Raw genomic sequence first — 25791 nt, 5'->3', positions numbered from 1 at the left:
TCTAGCCTGCTAGGTCCTGTGGCTGGCTGCATCCTGGGCGGCCTCAGCTGCTCAAGCCAGAGGATCGACTTCCTTCCCAACCCCCAAGCAGCTTCTCAAGTCGGGGAGAGAGTGGACACAGGGGCTTGGGGCTAGGGCGGTCTGCACCAGGCTCCACACAAGCCTAGCCCCTTGCCAACCCCTGATCTCTCAGTAGCCATTGCCCCCTCCTGGGCCCCAGCCATGAAACCGCCCAAGGGGGCCGGGAACTCTGGGTTCAATGGGCAGCCCCCAGAGGAGAACGTTCAGGTGCCTTCTCGGCAAGAGGTAAAGCAGACCCCTGTGATCATGGCAATGATCAAAGGTGAGAGCAAGCCCCTCCCTGAGCTGGGATTCCTCTTTCTGCTGGGCTGCTGAAGGTGCCCAGCCTTCCAGCCCTGCCTCCTGCAAAGCTCCCGAGGACTGTCCTCCAATCCCACAGAAGACCTGCAGCTTCAAGCTGAACCTCAGAGGCAGTATTAGCTGCTGGGGATTTTCTGGTGGAGTGGTGGTGGGGGTGGTGGTGGGGGAGTGGGAGGGAGCATGGTGTATGATTTTCCAGTTTGGGACAAAAGCTAGGGATTCAAAGGAGCTTTTAGCCCACCCTTAGCTTTCCTCACTTCCCTAAAATCTAACCCTCCCCTGAAAGCAAACAAACTAATTCTTACTATGTTGCTAATGACAGATTGTTGGTCTATGTGGGAGGTGGTTTAGTATGTGATTAGATGTTTGTGGTTTCTTGGCTGATGGTCTCTGAATTTTCACATTACAGGACTTGTGTGACTTTGAGCATCCTGATTTTTCTAAGTCTCATTTCTCTCATCTGTGAGATGGGAAACACAAAGACTATCAACCTCATGGAGTTGTCAGGAGGCTTAGCTAAAATAATGTGTGTCAATACTTAGTAGGGCTTGGCGCAGAGTAAGTTCTCCGTTAATTGTAACGATTATCTTTCCTATTGCCCATTGCCTTTCTAAGATAGATCGCAACATTGCCCTTCCCCAGAGGAAGCCGGATGGTGGGATCTGCGGCTGTGTGAAGTCAGCAGAAGCGAAGATCCCAATGTCCTCCTGGCACCCTGTGTTGGGGGCTTCCCCAGCCTCTGATCCCTTGCGTGGAGGCTGAGGGCTCCCCTGTCCGTCCTCGCAGGTCCGGGCCCGGCTAAGTACCTCCGGCCATCCTGCACGGGCTACTCACACCACGATATCTCCATGTTCCAGGAGCCAGCCTACACTCTGCAAACCAGGCACTCGGAGAAGCGTGAGTGCTCGCCACGCCCGCCATGCCCTCAGGCTCGGGGTTATTATTGTTGGGTGTTTGGGGTGATGGTGAGAGCTAGGGAGCCGTTACCTGTAGCCACGGAACCCTGGGAACCCAGGCCTGCCCTGAAGAGGACACCCAGGTAGCTCACTGGGTCCGCAAGGAAGCCAGCAGGGATGCCCAGGGGACCCACCGCTCCAAAGCCAGCTCTGTGGGGAGCTCCCAGCTGGCCCGCCTCAGGGAGACCCGCAGGCCGATGGCACTTCCCAGCGGGTGGGGTAGAGTTTCCTCTCTGTCTTGTCCTGGGCCGTGGCCCTTCAGCTCTGGCCTCTGTGGGTTCACTTACCCCAGAAGCTGGGCAGAAATAGCTGGGGGGTGGGGGAAATCTGCTGGCCCCCCAAGCCTTCCAGGCGGCTTAGAACCTCTTGCCTGAGGGCAAGAGCAGAAAGCCACAGAAGAGCTCTGGCTGCTGGTCAAGGCCAGCGAGAGGGAAGGGTGGGGGGCCCTGTCGAGGGGTCTGAGATCGATAGGCCTGCTGGGTCCCTCCCTCACATGACATGACCTCCTCAGCAGGGGAACCCCCTATCCAGGACTGGGCCCCTTCTTGGTACTAACAATAGCCACTGTGCCTATTATTACCCCTTGGCACCGCTCCCCGATGGGAGCCAACCACGCTGCTACGCAGCTGTGATTTTCTCTGCTCCTCCAAGCAAGTTCCTGAGATTGGTAGTTTAGTCATTAAAAGCCCCATTTTGCAGATCAGGAAATCAAGGGTTGGGGAACACCCAAGTGTCTAAGGAATCGGAAGGGAACCCTTACTTCTCTACTGGGCAAAGGGGCTCTTCACCCTGAGGCAGTCCAGGCTTACCCTGGGGCGTTCTCTGCGGCTGACTGGGCCTCTCTGGGGCTCTCTTGCAGGGGTCATGGACATTTGCAGTCCTGGGCCTTGCCATTTCTTGGATCCCAAAATAACCCGGTTTGGAATGTCCAGCTGCCCACAGGTCCTCATGGAGGAACGCCTCTCTAACCTGCGTAAGATGGGATGGGAGAGGGATGTGGGGGTTGGGAGGATGGGAAATGGGGATCCACCCTTAGGACCTGAGCAGGGACAAAGGGTCATGACTCCCTTTTGCCAGGTGTGTCTTTGGATCCTGGCATCTCCCTGAAAGGTTATATCAAGACACTGATGTCACCATGTCGGTGTCACCATGCTGAGTCTGGAAGCCAATGTTATGCATGCGTGTCAGCAGGCGAGGTTATGATAAAAATGTCATGGGGCTCCCAGGGCATCAGGGATATTGTCATGCTGATGATCACACAGACTGTAGTGATTTCAGGATGTTTTCTGGGCACTGTCATGGGGTTGATAGCAGGAGGCTGACATCCCAAGGGTGACGTTCTGATGACACTTGTGATTTTTATCTTATGATAACAGTGTCAGTCCTGATGTCACTGTGGCCTAAGTCCCTCTCCTGCCTGTAGCCCTATTCGGTGGTGGTATCCCTGCCCGATGACAAAGTGGTTACAGTAACATCACATCTGGCTAACCAAGACCTCTTATACCTCTACCTGGACCCATCAGTTGGACACCTGGAGCTGTGGCCTGGCTCCCACCCTGAGACCCTTCCTCCATTCATCCCTTTTTAGGTGTGAGCCCCAACCCGGCCTCCTGCCATTACTCCTTGGAGAAGACCCACCCACCCGGGGAACGCAGGGCTCCCCAGTATGCTTTTGGCTACCGGTGCCCATACAGAGTGATGGACCCCAATCCAGCCCCCAACCGGTATCAGCTGCCACTCTTGCTGGGTCCCAACAACCCCGTCAGCAGAGCTGCCCCTTGCTATAGTTTGGCCTTGGAACATAAGAACTGGTTCTACAAGGAAGATGTGGCAGGAGGCCCCGGGCCGGCCATGCACGCCCGGCCTGAGCCCTCCGTGTACCAGAACCGTAGCCCTGACTACAGCATGGCCAAGCGATTCGCCTACCCGATGGACCACACGCCTCGGCCCGGCCCTGGCTCCCACGATGTCCAGCAGGTCTGGGTGCACAAGCCCCGCATCCCTGCATTCACCATGGGCATCAAGCACTCACCCCACCTATGTCCGCTGGTCATCGACATTCACGATTAAGGCCCCTCCTAGGGCCCTCACCCATCTCTCCCCACAGAAGTTATTTTTATATGTGGAACTGAGCAATTTACCAAGGTTTCAAGTAGTTGAGCTGGTGTCTGCTGTGTCTAGCATACAGAAAGCATTAGATAAACATTTTCACTTATTTCATTTTTTGTTTTGCAAACACGGCTGCTTCCTTTGGGACCTGCCCTGGGTGAGGGGCTGGGATCTGGGAGGCCTTGTAGGGATCCCTTTCTGGGGAAGGTCTGTTCCAGCTCAGCAGGAAAGGCAGCCAGAAGCTCTGGGAAGACTCTGGTCAGCTAGTCCGAACTCTGCCACTAAAGTGCTATGTGGCCTTGGGCAGTTCCTGTCCTCTGGGCCCCTCAGGGCTGCCCTTGGGACAGTGAGGGGGGAATGTATGTCTGGAGCATGTCCAAGTTCCCTCCAGCTCCGCAACGGTGAGACTCTGGTCCCTGACAGGGGTCACCATGCGATAGAGGAGCAGGACAGAGGAGGGAGGGGTCGTCTGGTTGGGGATGAGGGCCGACAGGTTCTTTCCTGGCAGAGGGACGCAAGAGGACAAGTGGAGATGCTGTGTAGTGGGTGTGGGGGGTGTTCTTGGTGTTGGTAAAGATGAGAACAATGACAAGCATGTGGGACCAAAGTGTGCAGGGCAGGACCCCGGGGCAAGTTCTGAGGGCAGGAGCCGGGCTGCAGGAGGCCCTCCAATTAGAAGACCAGGTCGTGGGCACTTGGAGGGCATTCTGGCTTTGTCCTTAGCATGACAGGGCTAGATAAGATGTGTGATTTTCGGGATTCTTTGGGCAGTGAGAGAGAGTTGGACAGAATGGCCAGAGCCTGGAGGCCGCAGTCAGCCTAGGAGGAAGCCAAGGGGCCAAGTGGACAGCTGGGAGAAGGGTCTGCTTGCCCAATGCTGTCTTTGGAGAGTCGCTTGCCTGTCCCAGACTCACCAGAAGAGGAGAGGAGGAGCCGCACAGCAGCCAGGAGGGGGCAGTGTTGCCTTACTCATGAGTCCAAGCCTGGCCCACCTGCCCACCAGGCAGGCCCCTTCCAGCTTTGTGCCAGGTGCCTGCTCTTCTGCTGGTCTCTGGGGAGGCTGGGGTCGAGCTGGAGCAATATTCAGGTTTTTTTTTTTAATTTTTTAAAAGATTTTATTTATTTATTTGACAGAGAGACCACCAGTAGGCAGAGAGGCAGGCAGAGAGAGAGGGGGAACAGGCTTCCTGCTGAGCAGAGAGCCCAATGTGGGGCTCGATCTCAGGACCCTGAGATCATGACCTGAGCCAAAGGCAGAGGCTTAACCCACTGAGCCACCCAGGTGCCCCCAATATTCAGGTAATAACTGAAAATGAAAATTGAAGAACTTCGGATAGAAAGAATCAGAGAATATTTTTGGAATATTAAAACAACAGCCCCAACACTGAGTATGTTTAAAAGGGGCTGGTAGGAAAGCCCACTGGGATCATACCTGACTCTGGGCCTGGATTTCCCCTCCCCGCACAGCGCTAGCCCCCCAGACCCGAGGTACTGTGTCTGTCCTGTCCTCCCACTCCTCAGCGAGGCTGGTCTGGGCAGGCTCGGGAAAGCCAGTGAGCTTGGGGACCCATCTGTCTTGTAGCAGATTAGAAAGATGTCATTTTGCCGACAATGCCATTTATCACGGCAGCTGCAAAAATTAGGGATGCTTGGCTGAAAGTGCTGGGTGTGGGGGGGCTGGCAGGTGGCAGCGGCTGCTGCTCTCCTGCGTCACCAGGTCGGGGAAGCTACAGGCCAACCTCTGAACAGGGCTTTTCGGATTTAGTGCCTGCCCCATTCCGCGGCCCTCCACTGGGCAAATGAAGAAACTAAGGTCCAGAGCCAGGGAAATAATGAATGGCCTGTCTCTAAATAAAGGTCTAGGTTCAAGTGTGTGCCCAGGGTCTGGGGCTCCATGTGGGACCAGGCCCAGGGTTCAGCGTGCGGCTAGGTTGGGGCCAGTCTGTGACTAGAGTCAGGGCTCAGTCTGGGACAGACCCTCAACCTGACAGGTTCCAGCTGCCACCAGATATGGGTAGGGACCGGATATTAGCCCCAAAGCTAGAACTAAGCCTTGCTTTGTGATCCCAAGGGAAGGAGAGGAGGCTGGAGGACTCAAAATGAGTCTTTGGGGGATGAAGATGTTTGGAAGAGAGATGGCCCAGCCAAGAAGGGGATGCGGCCCTGGGGAAGATGAATGGGACTTCCCTTGTGCCTCTGCCCACAGAATGACAGGGTCATTTAGCTTGGGATTGACCTTTTGACAAAGCAGGGCCCCTCTCTCTCGGCTTTGTTGCCTGTATGGTGGTGACCGGGTAGGGGACCTGCAGAAGGGTGGTGGGCTGGGCCTCCCACGCCTGGCTGAGTGCTGACCCCACTCTTTCTGACTCAGAGCGAGGCGTGGCACCATTGACCGGCGGAAGCCCTGGTCTGAATTCTCCAAGGACTTAAAACTGTGCCCTCAGGTGCATTCTTTCATTCAGTAGATATCTGATGTGCTCCTGCCCTAAGGCAGGCTCTGGCTGCACGCCTGGGCATACCAGAAGACTGTGGAGACCCATTAGTGTCCCCCAGGTGTTCAGAGAGTGGCTCGGCGGGAGGATAAGAAGCCCCTCTCGCCAGCCATGGGCAGACACTGGAGGGTCGCTGACAGTCAGTGACTGGCAGGGTGTGCCTACCAGAGCTTCCTCCCTTCCTTCCAGAGGCAGGGAGAAGCCTGGGCTCCACCGGTCATTGCTGCCAGAGTGTGGTGGCAAAACTGCGGTCACACGGACTCTCCCAGACATGGGCTGGGGGGGAGGTCTGGTTCTCTGTTACTCTCTTGTTGCTGGAGAGACCCTGAGTGCCAGTTGTTGCTCTGACTCCCAGGAGCTGGGAGGATGGTGGGTGGCCCGGGGCCAAGAGCAAGAGGAGCCCTGTCTGAGAGAGACACCAGCCATTGTACACAGGCGCACAGGCAGGGCTTGTGCAGAAACCCACACCCCTTACCCACACATACACGGTGATAAGACACAGGTACTTCGTCCAGTACCGGCTCACATGCGCATGCGCACCTAGGCAGCCCCTTACTGTCCCCGTGTATACCCCGGATACCAGACCCACCCAAACACAGGCTTTATACTGTGCTCACATGGAAGACAGACACACATGCACCCATGACACACACACACACACACCCATGACACACACTACGTTGCGTTTTCCTGCCACACCGCCTCTCCAGGTGACTATCGCCGAAGGCCCCTCAGGCTCCCTTGTGCCCCCTCTGCCCTGGAGAAGTAAACAGGAATGCGCCCCCTCCTCTGGGCACCCCCATGCACTGGTGCAGGTGGGGGTGGGCTGGGCTGTGGAGGGGAGGCTGGGATGGTCTCCATGTTCAGGAAGGAGCTGGGTGGGGAGCTGGGGGCCAGCCATCCAGTCTGGATCAGGTCATTCTGCCTCTGGGTGGGGTGTGTTTGGTTGTGAGCCCTCATCGATGAAGACAAGCCAGGTCCCCTCTCCCTGCCTTCAGCACTCAGAGATGCCCACTCTGGGGGCCACCCAAGGACAGGAGGCCTGGGATAGGCACTCCAGCCCCCTGACAATCCTGTTCCTGGCTCTCAGCTGGGGTGCGGCTGGGTCGGGCTGGAGAGCCTATCCCCTGGATTCCTGGGGTGGGTCAGGAGCTGCAACTCCAAGCTCAGTGGAGGCACAGTGGCTGCCGGGTCCTGCTCCGTCTGTCCAGCTCTCCCCACCTGGCTCTTCCCCCTCTTAGGCTTTCCCGCCTCCCTCTGACTCCCCTTTCTCTTTTCTCGCTCTCCCTCCTGCTCTCCCAGTCCCTCGGCCCTGTTTATCCTCAACAATAAAGACCGACATTTTCAATTACCCCCCAAACACCGGAGGGAGGATTGTGTGCACATGCGTGGCCTGTGGGTGAGAGTGGGTGCAGGCCAGGTCCTTTGTTTGCTTTTTCTCTTCGGAGCCTTCATTTTTTCCTGGGAGAGGGGAAGCACGGTTCCCTTCAGGGGAGGAAGGGAGACAAAAGAGAGAAATACAAAACAGTCATCCTTGTCTTGTAAACACAATATATAGTGCAGAGCAGTCTAGCAGGAGAGAGGGACTGAGGGAGAGGTAGGGGAGGAGAAAAGGGGCCTGGGGGCCAAGAGAGAGCAGCCGCCACTACCTTGGGCTGTGGGCATGCCGTGACCAGTCAGGCCTGTGAGGGGTGGAGAAGAATGAAAATGCTGACCTGGGAGTGTGGGAGGCACCCCGGGACAAAGACCCTCAGACTGGGGAGCGGGGCAGGCAGGAGGGTCCTCCAGGCAGTGATTCTCATCTGAAGGTCCTCCACCTGTGCCAGGCTCTGGGACACGGAGAGGGGTAAGATGGACATGTGGCTGCTCCTTGGGGAGAGGCGGTGTGTGAAATCTATCTGCAACAAAGCAGTTCAGCACTCAGAAGCTGAGAGCCGGAGAGTGTGGCTGATCTGCCCAGGAACGCACAGCGGGGCTGGGAGTACCAGGATTCCAGCCCAAGTCTGTCCCTTCACACAGCCTCCTCAGGGGGCTGGCGGCTGGGAAAGACGGTTGGAGACTTAGTTCTGCCATGATTGCTGTGTGACCTAGAATAAGTCCTCCCCTCTCTGGACCTCAGTTTCCCCATCTGAAAAATGCAGAGAACTCTGGCTGCTCTGTGGGGCTGGGGGAAGGATCAAATGTTTGGTTGTGGGTGGTTATCCAGCCCTAGTTCCCCGGTGTGGAGGGGAAGAGAACTCCCGGTCCTGGGGGTGGGCCTGGCCGGCAGTAGCTGCGGCCTCAGCAGCAGGAAGGGGGCGGGACCCTAGCTTTACTCCCTGCTGCCTCCCAGTGGCAAAATTTGGGTACTGCAGGGGATGGGCTTGCAAATGCCTCTAGGGAGTGTCCTCTGGTCTTTTCTGGCCCAGTTTGCAGATGCCTAGAGAGAGGAGGGGCTTGGCCTCAGGTCACCCAGGGAAGAAGCCTGGGTTGTTATTGGCTTTCAGGACAGAGTGCTTCCCCTCAGCCCTGTCGTGCTCAGGAAGCCCCCAAGTGACCTTAGGGCAAGAGTAGTGGAGCTCTGAATCCTCAGCTTGAAGCCACTTCCTCCACAAAGCTTTTCAGGATTTCTTCCAGCAGGAAGTGGCCTCACTCCCATCCTGTGGCCCTATATACATCTTCTCCTTGTTCTTCCTGCTCTACCTGCCCTAAACGGCTCCCTCTTCTCCTAGCAAAGCAGGCAGTGGGAACCCTTAAGTCATCAGGGATGATGGAAGGCCATTTTCACCACCTAGGAAGCATCTGCTTGGGGGCCAGCTCTGTCCTGGGACTTTTCTGGCATCATGTCACTTGAACCTCATAATAACCCCATAAAGTCGGGATTACTTTTGAGTCCATTTTTCAGGTAAGGAAGCCCAGAGAAGTTGTGACTTTTAGATACAAAGTGGTAGAGGGCAGATTAAAACCCAAGTCCACCCATTCTCTAGAGAGGAGTCCTTATTTGGAGATGAAAGTATTCCCACAGCACCATGAAAATTCAGCTATGACCACACACTGAAATGACCACTCCAGGGTGTTGGGGGCTCAGGTCTCAGCCACTGCACTGTTGCTGCTGTGTGACTTTGGGCAAGGTCCATCCCTCTCTGGACCTCTGGCTCACCTGAAACATGCACACACATGCTAGATTTCTTCTGAGACCCATTCTGGAGTTCGGCCTGTCCAGCCTTGGGCCCTGGAATGGTTCTATCTTGAAGGGCACGGGGAAGGGTTGAGTAAGTGGTAGGTCTGGGCAGGCGGAGCTCTGGGGAGACAGGCCCCCCAGGTGCGTGTACTCCTTGGCAGTCAGTGTGTGGAGCTGGGTCATGAGAGGCTGTGGGCTGTAAGAGCAGGAGAGGGGTCCAGATCTGGGATAGGTCTGGCGTGATGGACTGGCCCTTGCATCTGGGAGCCTTTCCCTCTGCTGCCTGCCACAGAGGGAAGCTTGTCTTGGCAGGAAACAGCCTCATCAATCAGAGGCAATGGGGGGCTGACGGGCGGCCCCTCCCCACTGGCCAGGCTTGAGGCGGACTCATAAATCCCACTCCAGCCTGGGCTGTAAATTCCTGTGATTCACACCGGGCCTCTTGGAGGACAGAGACATTTGGGGTGTGGGACAGGCTGTTCTTCCCTGGGCAGAACAGGTGGAGTACCTTGATCACTGGCCTGGGGGGCGGGTGCAGATAGCCCCTCCTCAGGCTCCACATGATGTGTGGCTGCTGAACCCCTCAGGACACCCCACGCCCAGCCTGAGCCATCTCTGCTCAGACCCCGGTTACCTTCTGCTTTTCATCCAGGCCATTCCCGTGCCCTTACCTGATCTGTCCTGAATCACCCTAGTTGTCATATGCGTGGACAGACGCCCTGTGTCCTCTGAGATCTCATGGGGACCTGTGGCCAGGAGGGACCATCCCACGTACCCCATAGCAGCTTCTCCTGTGGCTCTGGGTGATGGTCTGTTGCGGTCATGATGAGGATAAATGTGGAAACCAGGCATCAGTCTGTGTATTTCTTATTCTAAGGGGTCTGGGACCTTGAACCCACTGCCTCTCAGAGACAGTAGTCTCTCACAGACCCTCTGACCCAGGACTGCAGTCATCTGCTAGCTTCTCCCGGGACGTTGGTCACACCCAGATGCCAGTCTTTACTTTCATTTATGCAACATTTCTCGTTATTGCTTTTAAAATGTATGTATGTGTTTTAGCCTTGTCTTTGGCAATATTTGTGAAATCAGAGGTCCGATGTGCTAGTTAAATACACATATACACACATATGTGAGAATGTACACATGAAAATACATAATGAAAATAGCAGATGCACATTTCTACGTACTACCTAAAATAGTTCCATGTCTCACCAATGGTGCACATGCCATTCTTTGAGAAAAGTAGCTCTAGTCCTTTTCTATTTTTCAGACGAGGAAACCAAGATCCAGAGAGGTATAGGAACTTGCCCAAGGTCACACAGCATTGGGATTGTCATCCAGCCCACTTGACTCCCAGCCTAGGGCTCAATTTTCAGAAGTGTGCTTGTTGTTTGGGGAGGAAATGACTGGTCAGGGTGTGCAGGCCTTTGCTTCCACAGAAGCACATTTGCATTTCCAGAGACCTTTTGGAGACCACATCTCTGAACAGAGATGTGGAAAGGTGGGCTTTCCAGTAGCGGGCTGATGGGCAGGCGGGCTGTCATCCTGGGTACCCTCATGGGACCAGGTACTGGCCAAGTACTGGCTCCCCTCTCCGTCTGCCTCTCTTCTTGGTGCCCAGGGCTCCTGCAGTGTCTTCAGGACTGGGGAGGAGGTGGAGAACGGGGTCCCTGGGGAGGGAGAGAGCAGGGCCCTGGCAGCAGCCCTTCCCCGGGGAGCTGCTTACTCAGGCGATAATTAGTGGAACCAGCTCCTGGGCCTGCAAGGAAGGTGGCCTCATTAGCAAGTGGCTTCCCAGGTACCACCTCCCCCTTCCTACTTTCGGGCTTCTGCCACCCATCCTGCCACCACCACCACCATCGTCATCACCTCGGAGACGCAGCCCAACCGCTCTTGCTGGGAACAAGGCTGTGGGCCCCCTGGGGAGACAGGAGGGAGCTGTGTGCAGGTATATGGTGTGTGTACACACACACGCACTCGTGTACACACGAAGCACACAGACACTGTCGTCCAGCAGTGCACACGTGCCGTTAGACACATGCGTAGGTGTACGTCACGCACACATGCACGCAGAACACAGAGATGTGCATGTCTATATCCAGACAGGCCGGCTTGGGAACGCAGGCCATCCGGACCCATCATAGAGCACACGGCTTCGAGAGAGACGAGTACACACAGAGGCAGACTTCGGTGCCAGAGACAAGCAGCGTGCACGTGCCGATGCCCATCCAGGACCCAGACACTCACCCACACCGAGACGCTCGTGTGTGTGTGTGCACAGGCGCGTCCTGACACGTGTGTCCAGACCCAGGAGTGCGTGTGGGGCAGCACGCAGCCCTGGACACGGCGATGAACCAGCAGAGCAGAACTACAGAACACACGAGGGGAGACGACACGCTCCTGCGTAGATGCCATCGTGTGCAGGAATGCCCACCTGCACATATGCGTGCAACAGAGCACGCAAGTGTGATGTTTTTTGTGGAATCTAACAAGGCCCGCAGTGCTGGGGCTGTCTCAGTCCCGGGGGAAGTGAGGAGGCGGGAGATGAGGACACCGTGGTTCTTACCGTTCCTGACAAAAAGAGAAGGAGGAGAAGGGGGAGAGAGGACTGGGTGGATGGAGAGAGAGACCGGGAGACACAGAGCGGGAAAGGGAGGGAGAGAAGAAAAGGGACAGCTGGGGAGGTGAAGTGGGAGTGGGAGCAGGGTCAAGAATCTCTCAGGACCCAGGCTTTAACCCTTTCAGCTCAGGGCAGGCCCAGGGACCCCATCACTCAGCCCCAACCACAAAACCGGATGGGCCCTTCAAGGTTAGTTGGACCAATGCAGAAATCTCCTTGCAGGGCCCCCTGCACAGCTCTGGGGATGGGGGGCTCACCCCATGTCCCACTGGCTTCTGCTGAGTGGAGATCTGCTCCCGGAACCTCCTGACTTTGGCCCCACCTGTGCTCTGTGGGTCCCCGGCTCGGGGGCTGAGCTCTGTGGGGGCTTTCCTTTCTTAGGGCCAGCATGGGGGGAGTGGCGACCCCATAAGGGGGCCCCTCCTGGACACCAGAACAACCTCGCCCACCCCACCCCTGATCTCAGCGCCAAGGACAAAGTCAGGGAGACGGGGTGGACAAAGATGGGAACTTTGAGGGCCAGAGGGGATATGAGACAGGAGAGGGGAGTTGGCGCACGAGAGTGAGACAGAGACATAGGGACCAGGGGTGAAAGAGAATAGACATGAGAGACTGAGACTTAGCCCGCGAGAGCCGAGAGCTGGACAGGCCCAGAGACCCAGAAAGGAATTTAGAGGTCAGAGCCAGGGTGAGGGAGACCTTCAGCAAAGGCATACAAAGAAAGATGTGGAGATGGGGAGAGATAGCCCAACTCTGCTGCTTTCCTTGGTCAGGAGGGAGTCACCCCACATGGGGATGGGGGAGGGAAGACAACTGGCCTGAAGAGGATGCTGTGTGACCCTGCCCTGACCCCCCAACCTCTCTGAGCCTAGGCTCTTTGTCTGTAAAGTGGAGGTGGAGGGGGTGGGGACTCACCCTGTCTCTGAGTTGGTCCTGAGGCTCCAAGGGGAGGCTGGCGGGGCCCTTTGCTCCCTCCACTTTCCCCCAGGGCTTTGGAGACAGGGGCTTTGCAGGGGGATGCCTCCGGGTCCAGGCTCCACTTGGAAGCCCCCAAATTGGCAAACCAGGTGGAAGAGGAACGTCTCCGTGGGGCTGGTGTCTTGTGCGGCAGCCACGCAGCGCTGAGTGATGGAGCGTTTGCCCTGAATATTGAAAATGCATAAATATCCATTTTCAGGCACCAAGGTGGATATAAATACAAAGGAGGAGGGTGTACAGCCCTTGGCGGTAATTTACCAGCTCCACTAGTCCCGGTGGCACGGGCACTTACGTTTGGCCATCAGGAGCCTTTCCGAGATGGCTTTATGACCGCCGGCTGCCACCTGGGTCCCCTCTCGTGGAGAAATGGCTCTTCGGGGATGGCTGCCTGTGGTGGGGGAGGGGCCAGGCAGGGATGGTCATTCCTGGGCCTGCTCCACCCTAGGCCTTCGAGGCTTCTCTCGCCTTCCCCTTTTCCAGAACCTTCTGACTCAGGAGGGAGGGAGTGCACACATTTGTGTCAGGCCGGGTGCCCACCCAGTCCTGGTGAACTAGATGGAATCACACGAGCTCCAGCTTCCTGACTGGGAAACAGAGAAGCCACCCGAAGTCCAGCCCGCAGGAGCTCACTCGAGGGGGGAAGTGAGGCCCAGGGAGAAGAGTCACAGGGCCAGGGGTGTCCTCTGCATGTCCGGTCTCAGCCCAGCATGTCCGTGGCCTCAGCCTGGAGGCTAAGCCTCGGGGTGTTGGCATCAGGTTGGATCGCGGAGGCCATGATTCTCAGGCCTGTCCCTCGCTCTGTGCTAGCGGATCGGGCCCCTACCCGGTGGGCTGGCACATGGAGGCCCTGAGGCCTTGGCCTGTCTCTCCAGAGCTGGAGCATGGACTCAGGGTACCCTGGTCCCCGTGGCCTGGACTCTTGACAGGTGTCTTTTCCTGTGCGCTGGGATGTAGGGCCCAGGGCTGTGTTCAGAGACCCCATTCCCACAGCAGAGAAAGTGTTCTTTATGCCATGGTTCTTCTAGGGTCCCAGAGGGGTGAGTTTGGGCTTCCCTTCCCCAAGCTGGGCAGTCACCTGGGCTGTCTGGGGACCCTTGGCACTGTGTCAGCATCAGGAACATGCCAGGCACAGTGGCCCAGAGCCTGGACACCCGTGCAGGGGTGGCGGTGAGACCAGGGGGAACCAGACGGTGGGCGGGGTGTTGCAGAAGGAGGGCTTCGGCAGAGCCCGGGGCTATAGAACCATTCTTTCTGTCCTTGTCTGCTCATTTTCGTCTCCTACATCTTCACCATGGCACGACCTCTGTGTCCTGGTGGCTCTGGACACAGGCTCTTGGCTTCTGCCTCTGTCCTGAACTGATGACCTCACGTGGAAGTTCTCAGGTCAAATTACTTAATGGGACAGTCTGGCCTGAGTCATTTCTCACCAGGCCAGAGATCAGTGAATGTCCTCAGGAGTCAGACATTCATGCCCAGTCCAGGGTGACCCAGACAGAGCCACGGGGCCTGGGAGGGGACAGCAAAGTAGTGGCTGACATCAGGAGCCTCTTAGTCTCTTAGAAGCCACACTCACCCTCTGTCCTCTCCAGGCCCCAGCGATGCCAGCCATATGCCAAGCACCGGGCTGGGCTTATGGGGGAAACAGATGAACAGGCTCAGTCTCTGCTCTCAGGGACTTAAAGTCTCATGGGGGAGACAGTATGTGCACAGATAGCCCCAGGGAGGGATACAAGAAACTTGGGCGCACAGAAGAAGGTGAATTAGCTCTGACTGAGGCATGGGGGAACGCTTCATGGAGAGGGGATATTTGATCTGAACCACAGGTAGGATTTTAGCATGCGGTTCTGGGGTTGCTGGAAACATCCTGTGTGTGTGGACACAGATGGCATGTATTGGCTCTGTGTGCCGGTGGGGACAGCTGAGTCCCAAGCAGAATAACTAGGTCGGTAAGAGAGCCCAGAGCAATGGGAATGAACCAAAAACTGGGCAGGGCCAGCCCCCGAAGGGCCTGTGTGTCTGGCTGAGGATGTGGGGTGTGGCTGTGGGTCCCCATGAGAGTAGAAAGTCCTAGAGGGAGGTGGGCAGTCGGGGGGTGGGGGAGAGTGTTGGGAAGGCCTGTTTGGCTGAGCGGCTCCGTTTGTCTGGGGGTAGATATGGTCAGCCGGCCGGCCCTCCTGCTGGGATCCCAGGGCCAGAAGTTAGAGCTGGGCAGACACACAGCCCTCTCCAGCCCAACGCCCCTGGCTGCAGCCTGATGTCAGGGCTAAAATTAGTCTTGTGGCTGTGGGGGCAGCAGGAGAGATAGTCATGGGAATTGCCCCCACCTTTCCTCCCAGAGGTAGTGACCAAGGGCTACTGAAAGTCAACGGACACAGTCTGGGACCCAGAGTGATGTTGGGGTTCACTGCAGCAGCAAGAACTCAGACCAACCTCCTAACTTGGCTTCTGGGAACAGGAGCCTGGGGGCAGGAGGAGGGAGGGCCCTGCCTTTCTCTCCTGGCCGCCCATTGGCCACTGTCAGCTGCCTGGGGGAAGCGGGGATGGGGGTCTGAACTCCTGGGGCCCACAGGGCACGGATCAGGCCAGCAGCCCCTCCCAACCTGCTCCTCCCACCTCCTCTCCTGCTTGCCCAGGTGCTCTGCAGCTTCTCTCCCATGGTTGCCATGGGAACCACAGGTGGCTTAAGTTTGCCTGAGCTCGGCTCCCCTCTGAGATGGGCAGTGGGGAAGGGTACCCCAAGGGAAGCCTCTGTCTGGACTCTGTCCATCTAGCCCATCTCTGGGCCCCGTCCTCACCTCCTCCCTTCCCTGTTCTCCCGCCAGTCTTCCAGCCACCGAGTCCTGATGATTTGTTCCACTTCCAAAATATCCTTAGGACTTGGCCACTCGGCAGCACCTTTCCTACCTTGGCCTGGTCCTCCTCCTTTGGTCAGCTCTCTGAGTAGTGAGCACTTACCTTTCCATTCCCCATGTCCTTCTAGGCCTAACAGCCTTTGGTGGCTCCCACTGCCCTCAAGACAAAGCCAGTCTCTTGACCAGCGCCTTCTGGTCTGGCTTCCCCTTGGCCATGCTCCCCACCCCCATGCTCGTGCTACTGCCAAAATGTGACGTTGGATCGTAAGTACCTTTGCACCATTAATGGGTATGTGTTAAAAATGAGTGCCATGGGGAAATAGTTTGAGAAACGCCGCATATGCCTCCCCTCCTGGAAACTCACGAGGCACTCTGTGTCATGTTACAGGCTTGGGTAAGGCCTGCGCTGACGTCTGTTTGGCTTTGTTGAACCCAGAGATTCCCAGAGTGTTTGCCCATAAATAAGGAACATCCAGGAACAGCTCTCAGAGCTCATTTCCCTGGAGGACCATTTGCAAAATGCTGTTTGGGCCCCTGTGCGGGACCCCGCCCTTTGGGATCTGGGGTCCTGAGGCTGCCCCCTGCCCCTGCAGGGGCCTTTCGGGCTGGGACATCGTGGTCTAGAGCAGAGCAGGTGCTGGAGAGCCAGACCCTCTCTGGGCACCACTCCCATCTCCCAGCTGGTGTGTCCGGCGGGGTTCCTGGGTGTGTTCTGTTCAAGCCACACAACATTCTTTTCAAAATTTGACCTAGGTGCCAATTCAAAACCTGGGAGAGTCCACAGCAGATTCTGAATCTTCACGTGGCCTAAGACCTACCAACGCAGGGTGCAACCGGAGATCGGTGCCGACTGTTTAAGCACTACTGAACCCCTGAAAACAGTGCGTCTCTGCCCGGGTCGGGGGGAGTGTGGGGCTCCTCTTCCTGGGGTCGGTATACCCCACCGGGTGTCCTTCTGTGCAGAGCTGAGGCAGGTGCGGCTCCCCCAGCGTCCCCCACACCTCATGAAGCACCAGGGGCATCAGGCAAATCTAAACCATCAAGTCAGCCAGTCCAGCCCACTCTCCGCCCCCAGGTCCCCTCGCCGTGGGTCCCCCCCATTCCCGGCAGCCTCCTCTCACGTCACTGGCCTGTGGGCTCCGTGGAGGAGGAGACGCGATGTAGCTGCTCAGGTCATTCGGGTAATCGGAGCGTGCTGAGTGCGAGAATCACTCCCCACAAGAGCTAAAAGCTGAGAACAGTGTGGGACCGACAGCGCTGGCACTTCTGAGACAGCTTGCTGCTGCAGAGAGCCTGCTAAAAATAGCCCGCTCTCGCCTGACACAGGAACCCTGGGAAACCCTGCCTGTACCGCCGGCGGGTGCCCAGAGGTGGGCTGGGGCTGGGGAGGCTGGCAAGGGCCAGCTTGTGGGGGGCTTTCCCCTTGGCGTGGGAACTCTGCAGGGAAACAGAGCTCTGAACTGATGACCCAGAGGGCCCCCCCCCCACACACCATTGGGATGAGCGATGAATCCTCCTCTCAGGCTGGGAACAGGCACCAGAACAGGCTTCTGTCCTAGGAGGGCTAGGGAGGGATCATTAGGGGACTCTCCTGCCCAGCTGCGCATTCATGGTCTACAGTCCCCCAACCCTCATCGGGCTACCTGACTCCAGCCATCTCCTGCTTTGCCTGGACATGTCCTGTTCTCGGCCCCACTTCTCAGCCTATTCAAGCTTTCCCTACCTTGGGGTCTGCTCATGAAGTTCTTCCCTCCTCCAGAAAACCTCTCTGATTCTTTTGTTCAAAGTACCAGCCACTCATCTAAGCTGTCCCCCGACCCACCCCGCCCAGAGCTGGGGGTTGGGGAGGGCTTCCCTTCCCCCAGAGCGGTCCTGGATGTTCTGAGGCCTTGAGCAAACTCCTGTCTCTCTCTGGGCCTCCAGGGAGTCAAGGTCTAGAGCAGGCTGTGGGAGGTCCAGCTGGCTGGAGCCCTCTGTATATCTTTGTGGAATGTCCACATCACCAGACCTCACAGGAAATCCTGGGCATGACCTCTAGTCCAGTCCTGTTCCCAATGCCTGGCCATCCAGCTTCTACTCACAGGTCTCCTTGGGAGGGGCCCTCACTACCTCCTGAGCCTACCCCACCCTGTTGGCGGCTTCTCCCCAGGGTCCTGCCTCTGCCACGAGCTCCTTGGGGGAAGGGTTATGGTCTGGCTGCGGGGCTCACACAGTCCTGCGAGGAGGCAGGGTAGACCCAGAGGAGGCCTTGGAGGACTACCCATGAAGTAGAGACCAATCCATGCTGGGGCAGGACTGCAGGGAGGAGAGATGGGGAAACTGAGGCCAGAGGGGCTGGGTCCCACCCAAGGTTGCCAATGTGATGTTTTTCCTCAGGCTGGATGGAGCTGAGGGCATTGGTGGAGGAGAGGCCAGGGAGAAAATGGGATTTAGTCTTTGAGGATGGTGGGTCCTTGCCCCTGTGAGGGGTCAGCCAGGCTGGGCCAGCCTCAGCAGGGGTGCCTGGGGAGCCCGGAGTGGCTGGGGTGCTGGTGGGTGAGAAGGCTTCCCTCCACAAAGCTTGTTCCTGAGATGTCCCTGGTACCAAACTGTCTTCCCTGGTGTGGTCAGAGATGACCACGAGGGACCAGGATTTCCCACTGTTCCTACAATGAGGGGCGTGGGAAGGGCTGTGAACACAGAGGGCCACACATCCAGGCTGGCCAGCACTGTCTGCAGGGCCTGGGAGAAGCCTTCCATACCTGAGCCTCCGAGGGCCTGACTTGCCCATGTAAGCAGCATGTTCAGTATTGGGCCAGGCTCGTCCAGATGAGTGGCTGACATTCTGGAGATGCAAATCTGACTAACCCAGCAATCTTCTGCAATTTGCTTACCTTCCCTTGGCCTCAGTCCCTATATCTGTAAAATGGAGATGATAACTGTTAAAAAGAAATCCAGAGGCCCAAAATGGCTTCACAAAGGTTAAGGCCCCAAGTCAGTAAACCAAGACTTACTACCTAACCTAATTGTAGTTTGAACGCCCTAGGAATGCACCTGTAGCCAGTCCACATTTTCTGGTCGGCATTAGGACATTTACTGATCTGCCCCTTCCCTTCTGCTTGGGAGGGCCACCTTGCCTAAAACAATGGATTCTCTGCTAATATTTTCCTTTTTTCTGCTCCCTGTCTCACTTTCCTGTAGCCCTCCAGAGTCCCCTCTACTTGCTAGACGGGATGCTTCCTGATTCATAAATCGATAAAGCCAATTAGATCTTTCAAATTTACTCTGTTGAATTTTTATGACTTAACACAATAGAATGTTTTTCCTAGGGCTGTTGTGAGGATGTGTGTGTGTGTGTGTGTGTGTGTGTGTATAGCTCAGAGCCTGAAGTATAGTATTATATAAATGTTAATTATAATTATATTATCACCGGGTCCCAGACTCTTTTGAGAATCCAATAAAACATATAGACCCCTTTTCAAAAGAAAGCTGTACCCACGACTTGGTACACAATTTCTAGGGTTCTGAACTCCCTGAAATTCGCATATATAAGAACATGACTGAATCTAACATGCTTTTTCCTTTCTTTTTTTTTTTTTTTCCCAGTTGCAAATCTTTATGGTCAAATTACTGTATGCAAATAGTCGTAAAAGTCCAAAGATAAACGGCTGTCCTCTGCCTCCCCCCCACCTCTGAGCCCAGTCTCCTCCACAGGCCACAATCCCACAACCCCACAGCTGTCTCCCCTGATATTTCTCTCTCTCTCCATGCCGGACCTCCCCCTTGCTCCCCACAGTGTTGGGAGCAGAGTCGGGGACCGTGGAGCTAGGCTCCGTCCCTCTGACTCATGACCAAGTTCTCCATTCCACCTTGCCAGTGGCCCTCAGGGCTGCCCAGTGCCTCCAACACCTCTTCCTGCCATCCCCCCCCACCCCCTGCCCCCTTTGTCCCTCACTGGTCACCACAGCAGCTTCCCAGTTGCAAACACCACTGCACCCTCTCTTCCTTAAAGCTCCCTGGTGGCTCTCATTGAAGGCGATGATTCTAGCATCAAGGGCAAGGAGGCCGAGTTATGTAAGATTCATCATGCCCGGGGTACAGAAAAACCAGAGTTCTTCGTGGTAAATATGACACCATCAAAGGGGGCCTGGGGTGGGTCTGGGGGCCTGGGGTGGTCCAGGGGCCTATGGGGTCCCCTGGCCCAGCCAGGCCTGCCGGAGCCACTGGGGTGGGGGTGAGGTGGGGGAGGACCCGAGATGTCTGCGATGAAACCATTTCATGCAAATGTGTTGAAATGAGGCTTTGGGGCAGGTTTGACAAGCTGCCGGGAACAAAGGCTCTGGGACTCTCCTGTCTCCTACTTTCCCAACCAGCTGTCTTGAATGACAGCTTAGGGGGATTGCTGAAGGAGGGGCTGTCGGGAATGGAATCTCAGGCCCTGGACCGGGGGAATTAGGAAAAGAAACCACATCTCTGAGCTCCTCCCATCCTTCTTGCCACACTTTGGTTACACTGTGTACATTGCCTACAGAATGAGAAGCAAGGTGCCGTGGCTGGCTTTCCAGCTCATATCTAAATGACAGTTCCTTTTTCCCTTTATTATTATTAATTATTACTATTATTATCTTTAAAGATTTTGTTTATTTGACACAGAGAAAGAGAGATCACAAGTAGGCAGAGAAAGGGGGAAACAGGCTCCGCACAGAGCAGAGAGCCCGATGTGGGGCTCGATCCCAGGATCCTGAGACCATGACTCAAGCTGAAGGCAGAGGCTCAACCCACTGAGCCACCCAGGTGCCCTATTATTATTAATTATTATTTTTAAGTAGGCTCCATGCCCAGCGTGGAGCCCAGCACGGAGCCCAACGAAGGGCTTCAACTCAAAACCCTGAGATCAAGACCTGAGCTGAGATCAAGAGTCGGATACTTAACCGACTGAGCCACCCAGGCGACCCCGTTTTCCCTTTCAAATGAACCCCAGGAAGACAGAACTGGGTTAATCACAACACTGCCTATGACCCACTCGCATTATTGGCCCCTGCAGGGCCACTTTAATTAATTAATTTCTCTGTTTAGGGTGCTATATTTTTGTTTATAATAACAGTGACATCAAACAACAAAAATTTACCTAACTAGTTTAAAAGATCAAATTGGCTGGGTTAAACAATTTACCTGTCAGTTTGCATCCGCCCCCCCTCACAGAAAGGAACTCCATCAAGGTGCAGGGAAAACAAAGATTTTTAAAGGCAAGGCAAGGAAGCCATCAACAGAACAAAAGGACTATTTTGTGTCAGGTCACCTTCCTTTGGTGGGACAAAAGGGACTTATTAGTTATTAGTTGGATTAACTCATCTTCCTTTAGGGCGAGAAGAGATCCTGTGTGACAGATCTCCTTGTTTGTACGCCAGAAATTTTCTGGTTAAATTATTTATTTATTTATTTATATGACACAGAGAGAGAGAGAGAGCACAGGTAGACAGAAAGGCAGGCAGAGAGAGAGGGCCTGCAGGGGGCCAGCAGGCTCCCTGCTGAGCAGAGAGCCTCTAACCCAGGACTGAGATCGTGACCTGAGCCGAATGCAGAGGCTTAACGAACTGAGCCACCCAGGCACCACTCTGGTTAAATTTTTTAATTTAACCACAATTAACACCAAAAATTAAAATTTTTGGTTAAGACTACATTTCTGAGGGAGGGTGAAAGTGGGGTTAGGTTAGGCATGAAGTCTCGGTTTGGTGACGTGGCCTCGCAGAAGGGACTCTATTTGGGGCCTGTGGTTTTCTTTTTGACAATGGGGGACATATGAACTCAGAATTTAGCCTGAGATCTTGAGCCTTAACGATGTTTGCACCTATCTTGTTTTCCTCCTTTATTATAACCCTTGCTTCCCTGTCAGTGGTGTACGCTGTGGTGAATTATGTGTTTACCATTCCCTAGCCTTTTTTTTTTAAATTTTTATTTATTTATTTGAGAGAGTATGATGGGGAGGGGCAGAGGGCGAGGGAGAAACCAGACTCCTGCTGAGCATGGAGTTGCTCATGAACTTTACAGAAAGGATGTCATGTTATAAGGGATCTTTATTTATTTATTTATTTACTAAAAAATTATTATTATTGGGGCACCTGGGTGGCTCAGTGGGTTAAAGCCTTTGCCTTCAGCTGAGGTCATGATCCCAGGGTCCTGGGATCGAGCCCCGCATCTGGCTCTCTGTTCCTCGGAGAGCCTGCTTCCTCCTCTCTCTCTGCCTGCCTCTCTGCTTACTGTCTGTCAAATAAATAAGTAAAATCTTTAAAAAAAATTTTTTTTATCATGACCTGAGCCAAAGGCAAAGGCTTTAACCCACTGAGCCACCTAGGCACCCCAAGGGATCTTTTTTAAAAAATTGAAGTGTAATTGATACAATATTGTATTTGTTCCAGGAATGTAACATAGTGATTCGACATTTATACACATTATGAAGTGATCACCATATTGCATCTAGTTACCATTTGTCACGTACAAAATTATTACAATATTATTGTCTATATCCCCTGTGCTGCACAGGACATCCCTGTGACTTATTTTATAACTGGGAGTTTGTGCCTCCTGATCCCCTTTGTGCATTTACCCACCCCCAACCCCCTATCCTCTGGCAACCTTCAGTCTGTTCTTACCCGTGAGTCTGGTGTTGTTTGGCTTATTTGTGTTTTAGATTCCGCATTCAAAGGGAAATCATATACTTGTCTTTCTCCATCTGACTTATTTCACTTAGTGTAGAACCCTCAAGTCCCACCCACGTTGTCGGAGATGGCAAGACTTCATTCTTTGCCGTGGCTCAGTAGCAGCCCATCTTCTTTACCCATTCATCTCTCCATGGGCACCTGGGCTGCTTCCGAATGGGCTGCTGTAGCCGGTGCCGCAGGGAGTGTAGGGGCGCTTGTATCGTTTTGTCTTAGTGTTTTTGTTTTCTTCAGGTAAATACTCAGAAGTGGAATTGCTGGATTGTGGGGTAGTTCTATTATTATTATTTTTTGAGGACTCTCCATCCTGTTTTTCATAGTGGCTGTACCAGTACATTCCCACCAACAGTGCTCAAGGATTCCTTTTCCTCTGTATCCTTGCCAAACCCCTTCCTTCCTCTCTCCCTCCCTCCCTCTCTCTTTCTTTCTTTCCGATACTAGTTATTGTGACACGTGTGAAGTGAGTTCTCATTGTGGTTTTGATTTGGACTGCCCTAATGATGAGTGATGTTGAGAATCTTTCCGCGTGTCTGTTGGCTGTCTATATGTGTTCTTTGGGAACACGTTCAGATCCTCCGTCCATTTAAAATCATATTGTTTGATTTTTTGGCTGTTGAGTTGCACGAGTTACTTACACATTTTGACTATTCACCCCTCATTAAATATACAATTTGCAAATATTTCCTCCCTAGGTGACCTTAACATTTTGTTGATGGTTTCCTTTGCTGTGCAAAAGCTTTTTAGTTTTATGTACTCCCGCTTGTTTACTCTTGCTTTTTAATTTTTTAAATTTATTTTTTAAAAGATTATTTATTTATTTATTTATTTGGCAGAGAGGCAGGCAGAGAGAGCAGGGGAAACAGAGGCTTCCCGCTGAGCAGAAAGCCTAATGCGGGGCTTGATCCAGGACCCTGAGATCATGACCTGAGCGGAAGGCAGAGGCTTAACCTGCTGAGCCACCCAGGCACCCCATACTCTTGCTTTAAAAAAAAAATTTATTTGAGATGGTAGGCAGAGGTATAGAGGGGCAGAGGGACAGAGAGAGCGAGCGAGAGAGAGAGTCTTAGGAGGGTCTCTGCTTAGGCAATCCAGCACCAAGACTGACACAGGCCCCGTCTTATAACCCTGAGATCATAACCTCAGCCTAAACCAAGAGTCACACACTTAACTGACTGTGTCACCCAGGGCCCCTGCTTTTGCTTTTGTTGCCCCTTGCCTGTGGAGTAAGGTCCCCAAAATATCACTGAGACTGACGTTAAGGAACTTACTGCCTAAGTTTTCTTCTAGGAGTTTACAGCTTCAGGTCTTACACTCAAGTCTTTAATCTATTTTGAGTTAATTTTTGTACATGGTTTAAGAAAGGGGTCCAGTTTCATTCCTTTGCTTGTGGCTGTCCAGTTTCCCCAGTACTATTTATTGAAAAGACTGTCCTTTCCCCATTGTATATTCTTGCCTCCCTTGCCATAGGTTAATTGATCACATGTGTGTGGGTTTCATGCTGGGCTCTCTATTCTGTCTTCTTGGTCTATGTTTCTGCTTTATGTCAATACCATACTGTTTTAATTACCATGGCTTTGTAGTGTAGCTTGAAATTAGGACGCATGATCTCTCCAACTTTGTTCTTTCTTAAGATTGCTATTCTGGGTCTTTCGTGGTTCCATACAAATTTTAGGATTATTTGTTCTCATTCTGTGAAAAATGTCATTGATACTTGGATTTACATTGAATCTGTAGCTTGATTTGGATAGTATGGACATTTTAATAATATTGTTTCTTTTAATCCTTGAGCACAATATATCTTTCCATTTATTTGTGTCTTCTTTTTTTTTTTTTTTTTTTTTTTTAAAGATTTTATTTATTTATTTGAGAGAGAGACAGTGAGAGAGAGCATTAGCGAGGAGAAGGTCAGAGGGAGAAGCAGACTCCCCATGGAGCTGGGAGCCCGATGCGGGACTCGATCCCGGGACTCCGGGATCGTGACCTGAGCCGAAGGCAGTCGTCCAACCAACTGAGCCACCCAGGCGTCCCTATTTGTGTCTTCTTTAATTTCTTTCATTGATATCTTATAGTTTTTTAAAAGATTTTATTTTTAAGTAATCTCTACACCCAGTGTGGGGCTTGAACTGAAAACCAGGAGATCAAGGGATGCACATTACACCGACTGAGCTAGCCAGGACCCCTGACGTCTTATAGTTTACAGAGTACAAGTCTTTCACTGCCTTAGTTAAATTTATTCCCAAGTGCTTTATTCCTTTTTTTTTTTTTTTTAAAGATTTATTTATTTATTTATTTATTTATTTTACAGAGAGAGAGAGAGTGGAGGGAGGGGTAGAGGAAGAGGAAAGGAGAGAGTGTGATTTATTTTTTTGATGTCATCGTGAATGCGATTGTTGTCTTAATTTCGCTTTCTGCTAGATTATTATTAGTGTATAGAAATGCAACAGATTTCTGTATATTCATTTGTATCCTCCGACTTTAAGGAATTCATTCATTAGTTCTTTTTTTTTAAAATTTTTTATTTTTTATAAACATATATTTTTATCCCCAGGGTCATTCATTAGTTCTAATAGTTCTGTGTGTGTGTGTGTGTGTGTGTGTGTGTGTGTAATCTTTAGGGTTTCTTATATATTTGTAAATAGTAACAATTCTTCCTTTCCAGTTTGGATGCTTTTTGTTTTTCCTTCTTGCCTAATTGCTCTGGCTAGGACTTCCAATACTATGTTGAATAAAAGTGGCAAGAGTGGCCATCTTTGTCCTGCTCCTGAACTTAGAGAAAAAGCTTCCAGGTTTTCATCTTACAATGTTGGCACTGGGTTTGTTACATTTGGCCTTTATTGCCTTGTGGTATATTCCCTCTAAACCTACTTTGTTGAAAATTTTTATCTTAAGTGGGTGCTGGATTTCGTCAAATGCTTTTTTTCCATCTATTGAGATCACCATATGATTTCTATCTTTCATTTTTAAAATGAGGTATATCATGTTGATTGATTTGTGGATGTTGAATCTCCTTGCCTCCCTGGACCATTTGATCATGGTGTATGATCCTTTCAACGTCTTGTTGAATTTGGCTTGCTAATATCTTGCTAAGAATATTCATCTGTAATTTTCCTTTTCATGGGGGTCTTTGACTGGTGCTGGTATCAGGATGACGCTGGTTTCAGAAAATGAGTTTGGAAGCATTTCCTTCTCTTTAGTTTTTTGGAATAGTTTGAGAGGATTAAATCTTCTCTGAATGTTTGGTAGAATTCACCCGTGAAGCCATCTGGGTCCTGAACTTTTGTTTACTGAACGCTTTTTGAGAACTGGTTCAATCTCTACTAGTAATTGGTCTATTCAGATTTTCTCTTTCTTCATGATTTAGTCTTGGAAGATTGTGTGTTTCTAGAAATGGATCCATTTCTTCTTGGTTTTCCAATTTGTCGGCATACAATTGTCCATATTAGACTCTTATGATCCCTTGTATTTCTATGCTTTCAGTTGTAACTTCTCTCTCATTTCTGATTTTATTTATTAGAGTCCTTTCTCTTTTTTTCTTGATGAGTCTGGCT

General features: G+C 53.0%; 1 protein-coding gene across 1 annotated transcript; it reads left to right on the top strand.

The window, feature by feature from the left end:
• On the top strand, nucleotides 1-3543 carry ODF3L1 (outer dense fiber of sperm tails 3 like 1). The gene is made up of 4 exons (XM_032341643.1): nucleotides 1-343; nucleotides 1168-1278; nucleotides 2197-2310; nucleotides 2926-3543. The coding sequence occupies exons 1-4, from the start codon at nucleotides 223-225 to the stop codon at nucleotides 3405-3407; spliced, it is 828 nt and encodes a 275-aa protein (XP_032197534.1). The 5' UTR covers nucleotides 1-222; the 3' UTR covers nucleotides 3408-3543.
• The last annotated feature ends 22248 nt before the right edge of the window (nucleotides 3544-25791 follow it).

This window comes from Mustela erminea, chromosome 5, assembly GCF_009829155.1.
Source record: "Mustela erminea isolate mMusErm1 chromosome 5, mMusErm1.Pri, whole genome shotgun sequence".
Classification (NCBI taxonomy): Eukaryota; Metazoa; Chordata; class Mammalia; order Carnivora; family Mustelidae; genus Mustela; species Mustela erminea.
This window is presented reverse-complemented; position numbering and strand designations above follow the sequence as displayed.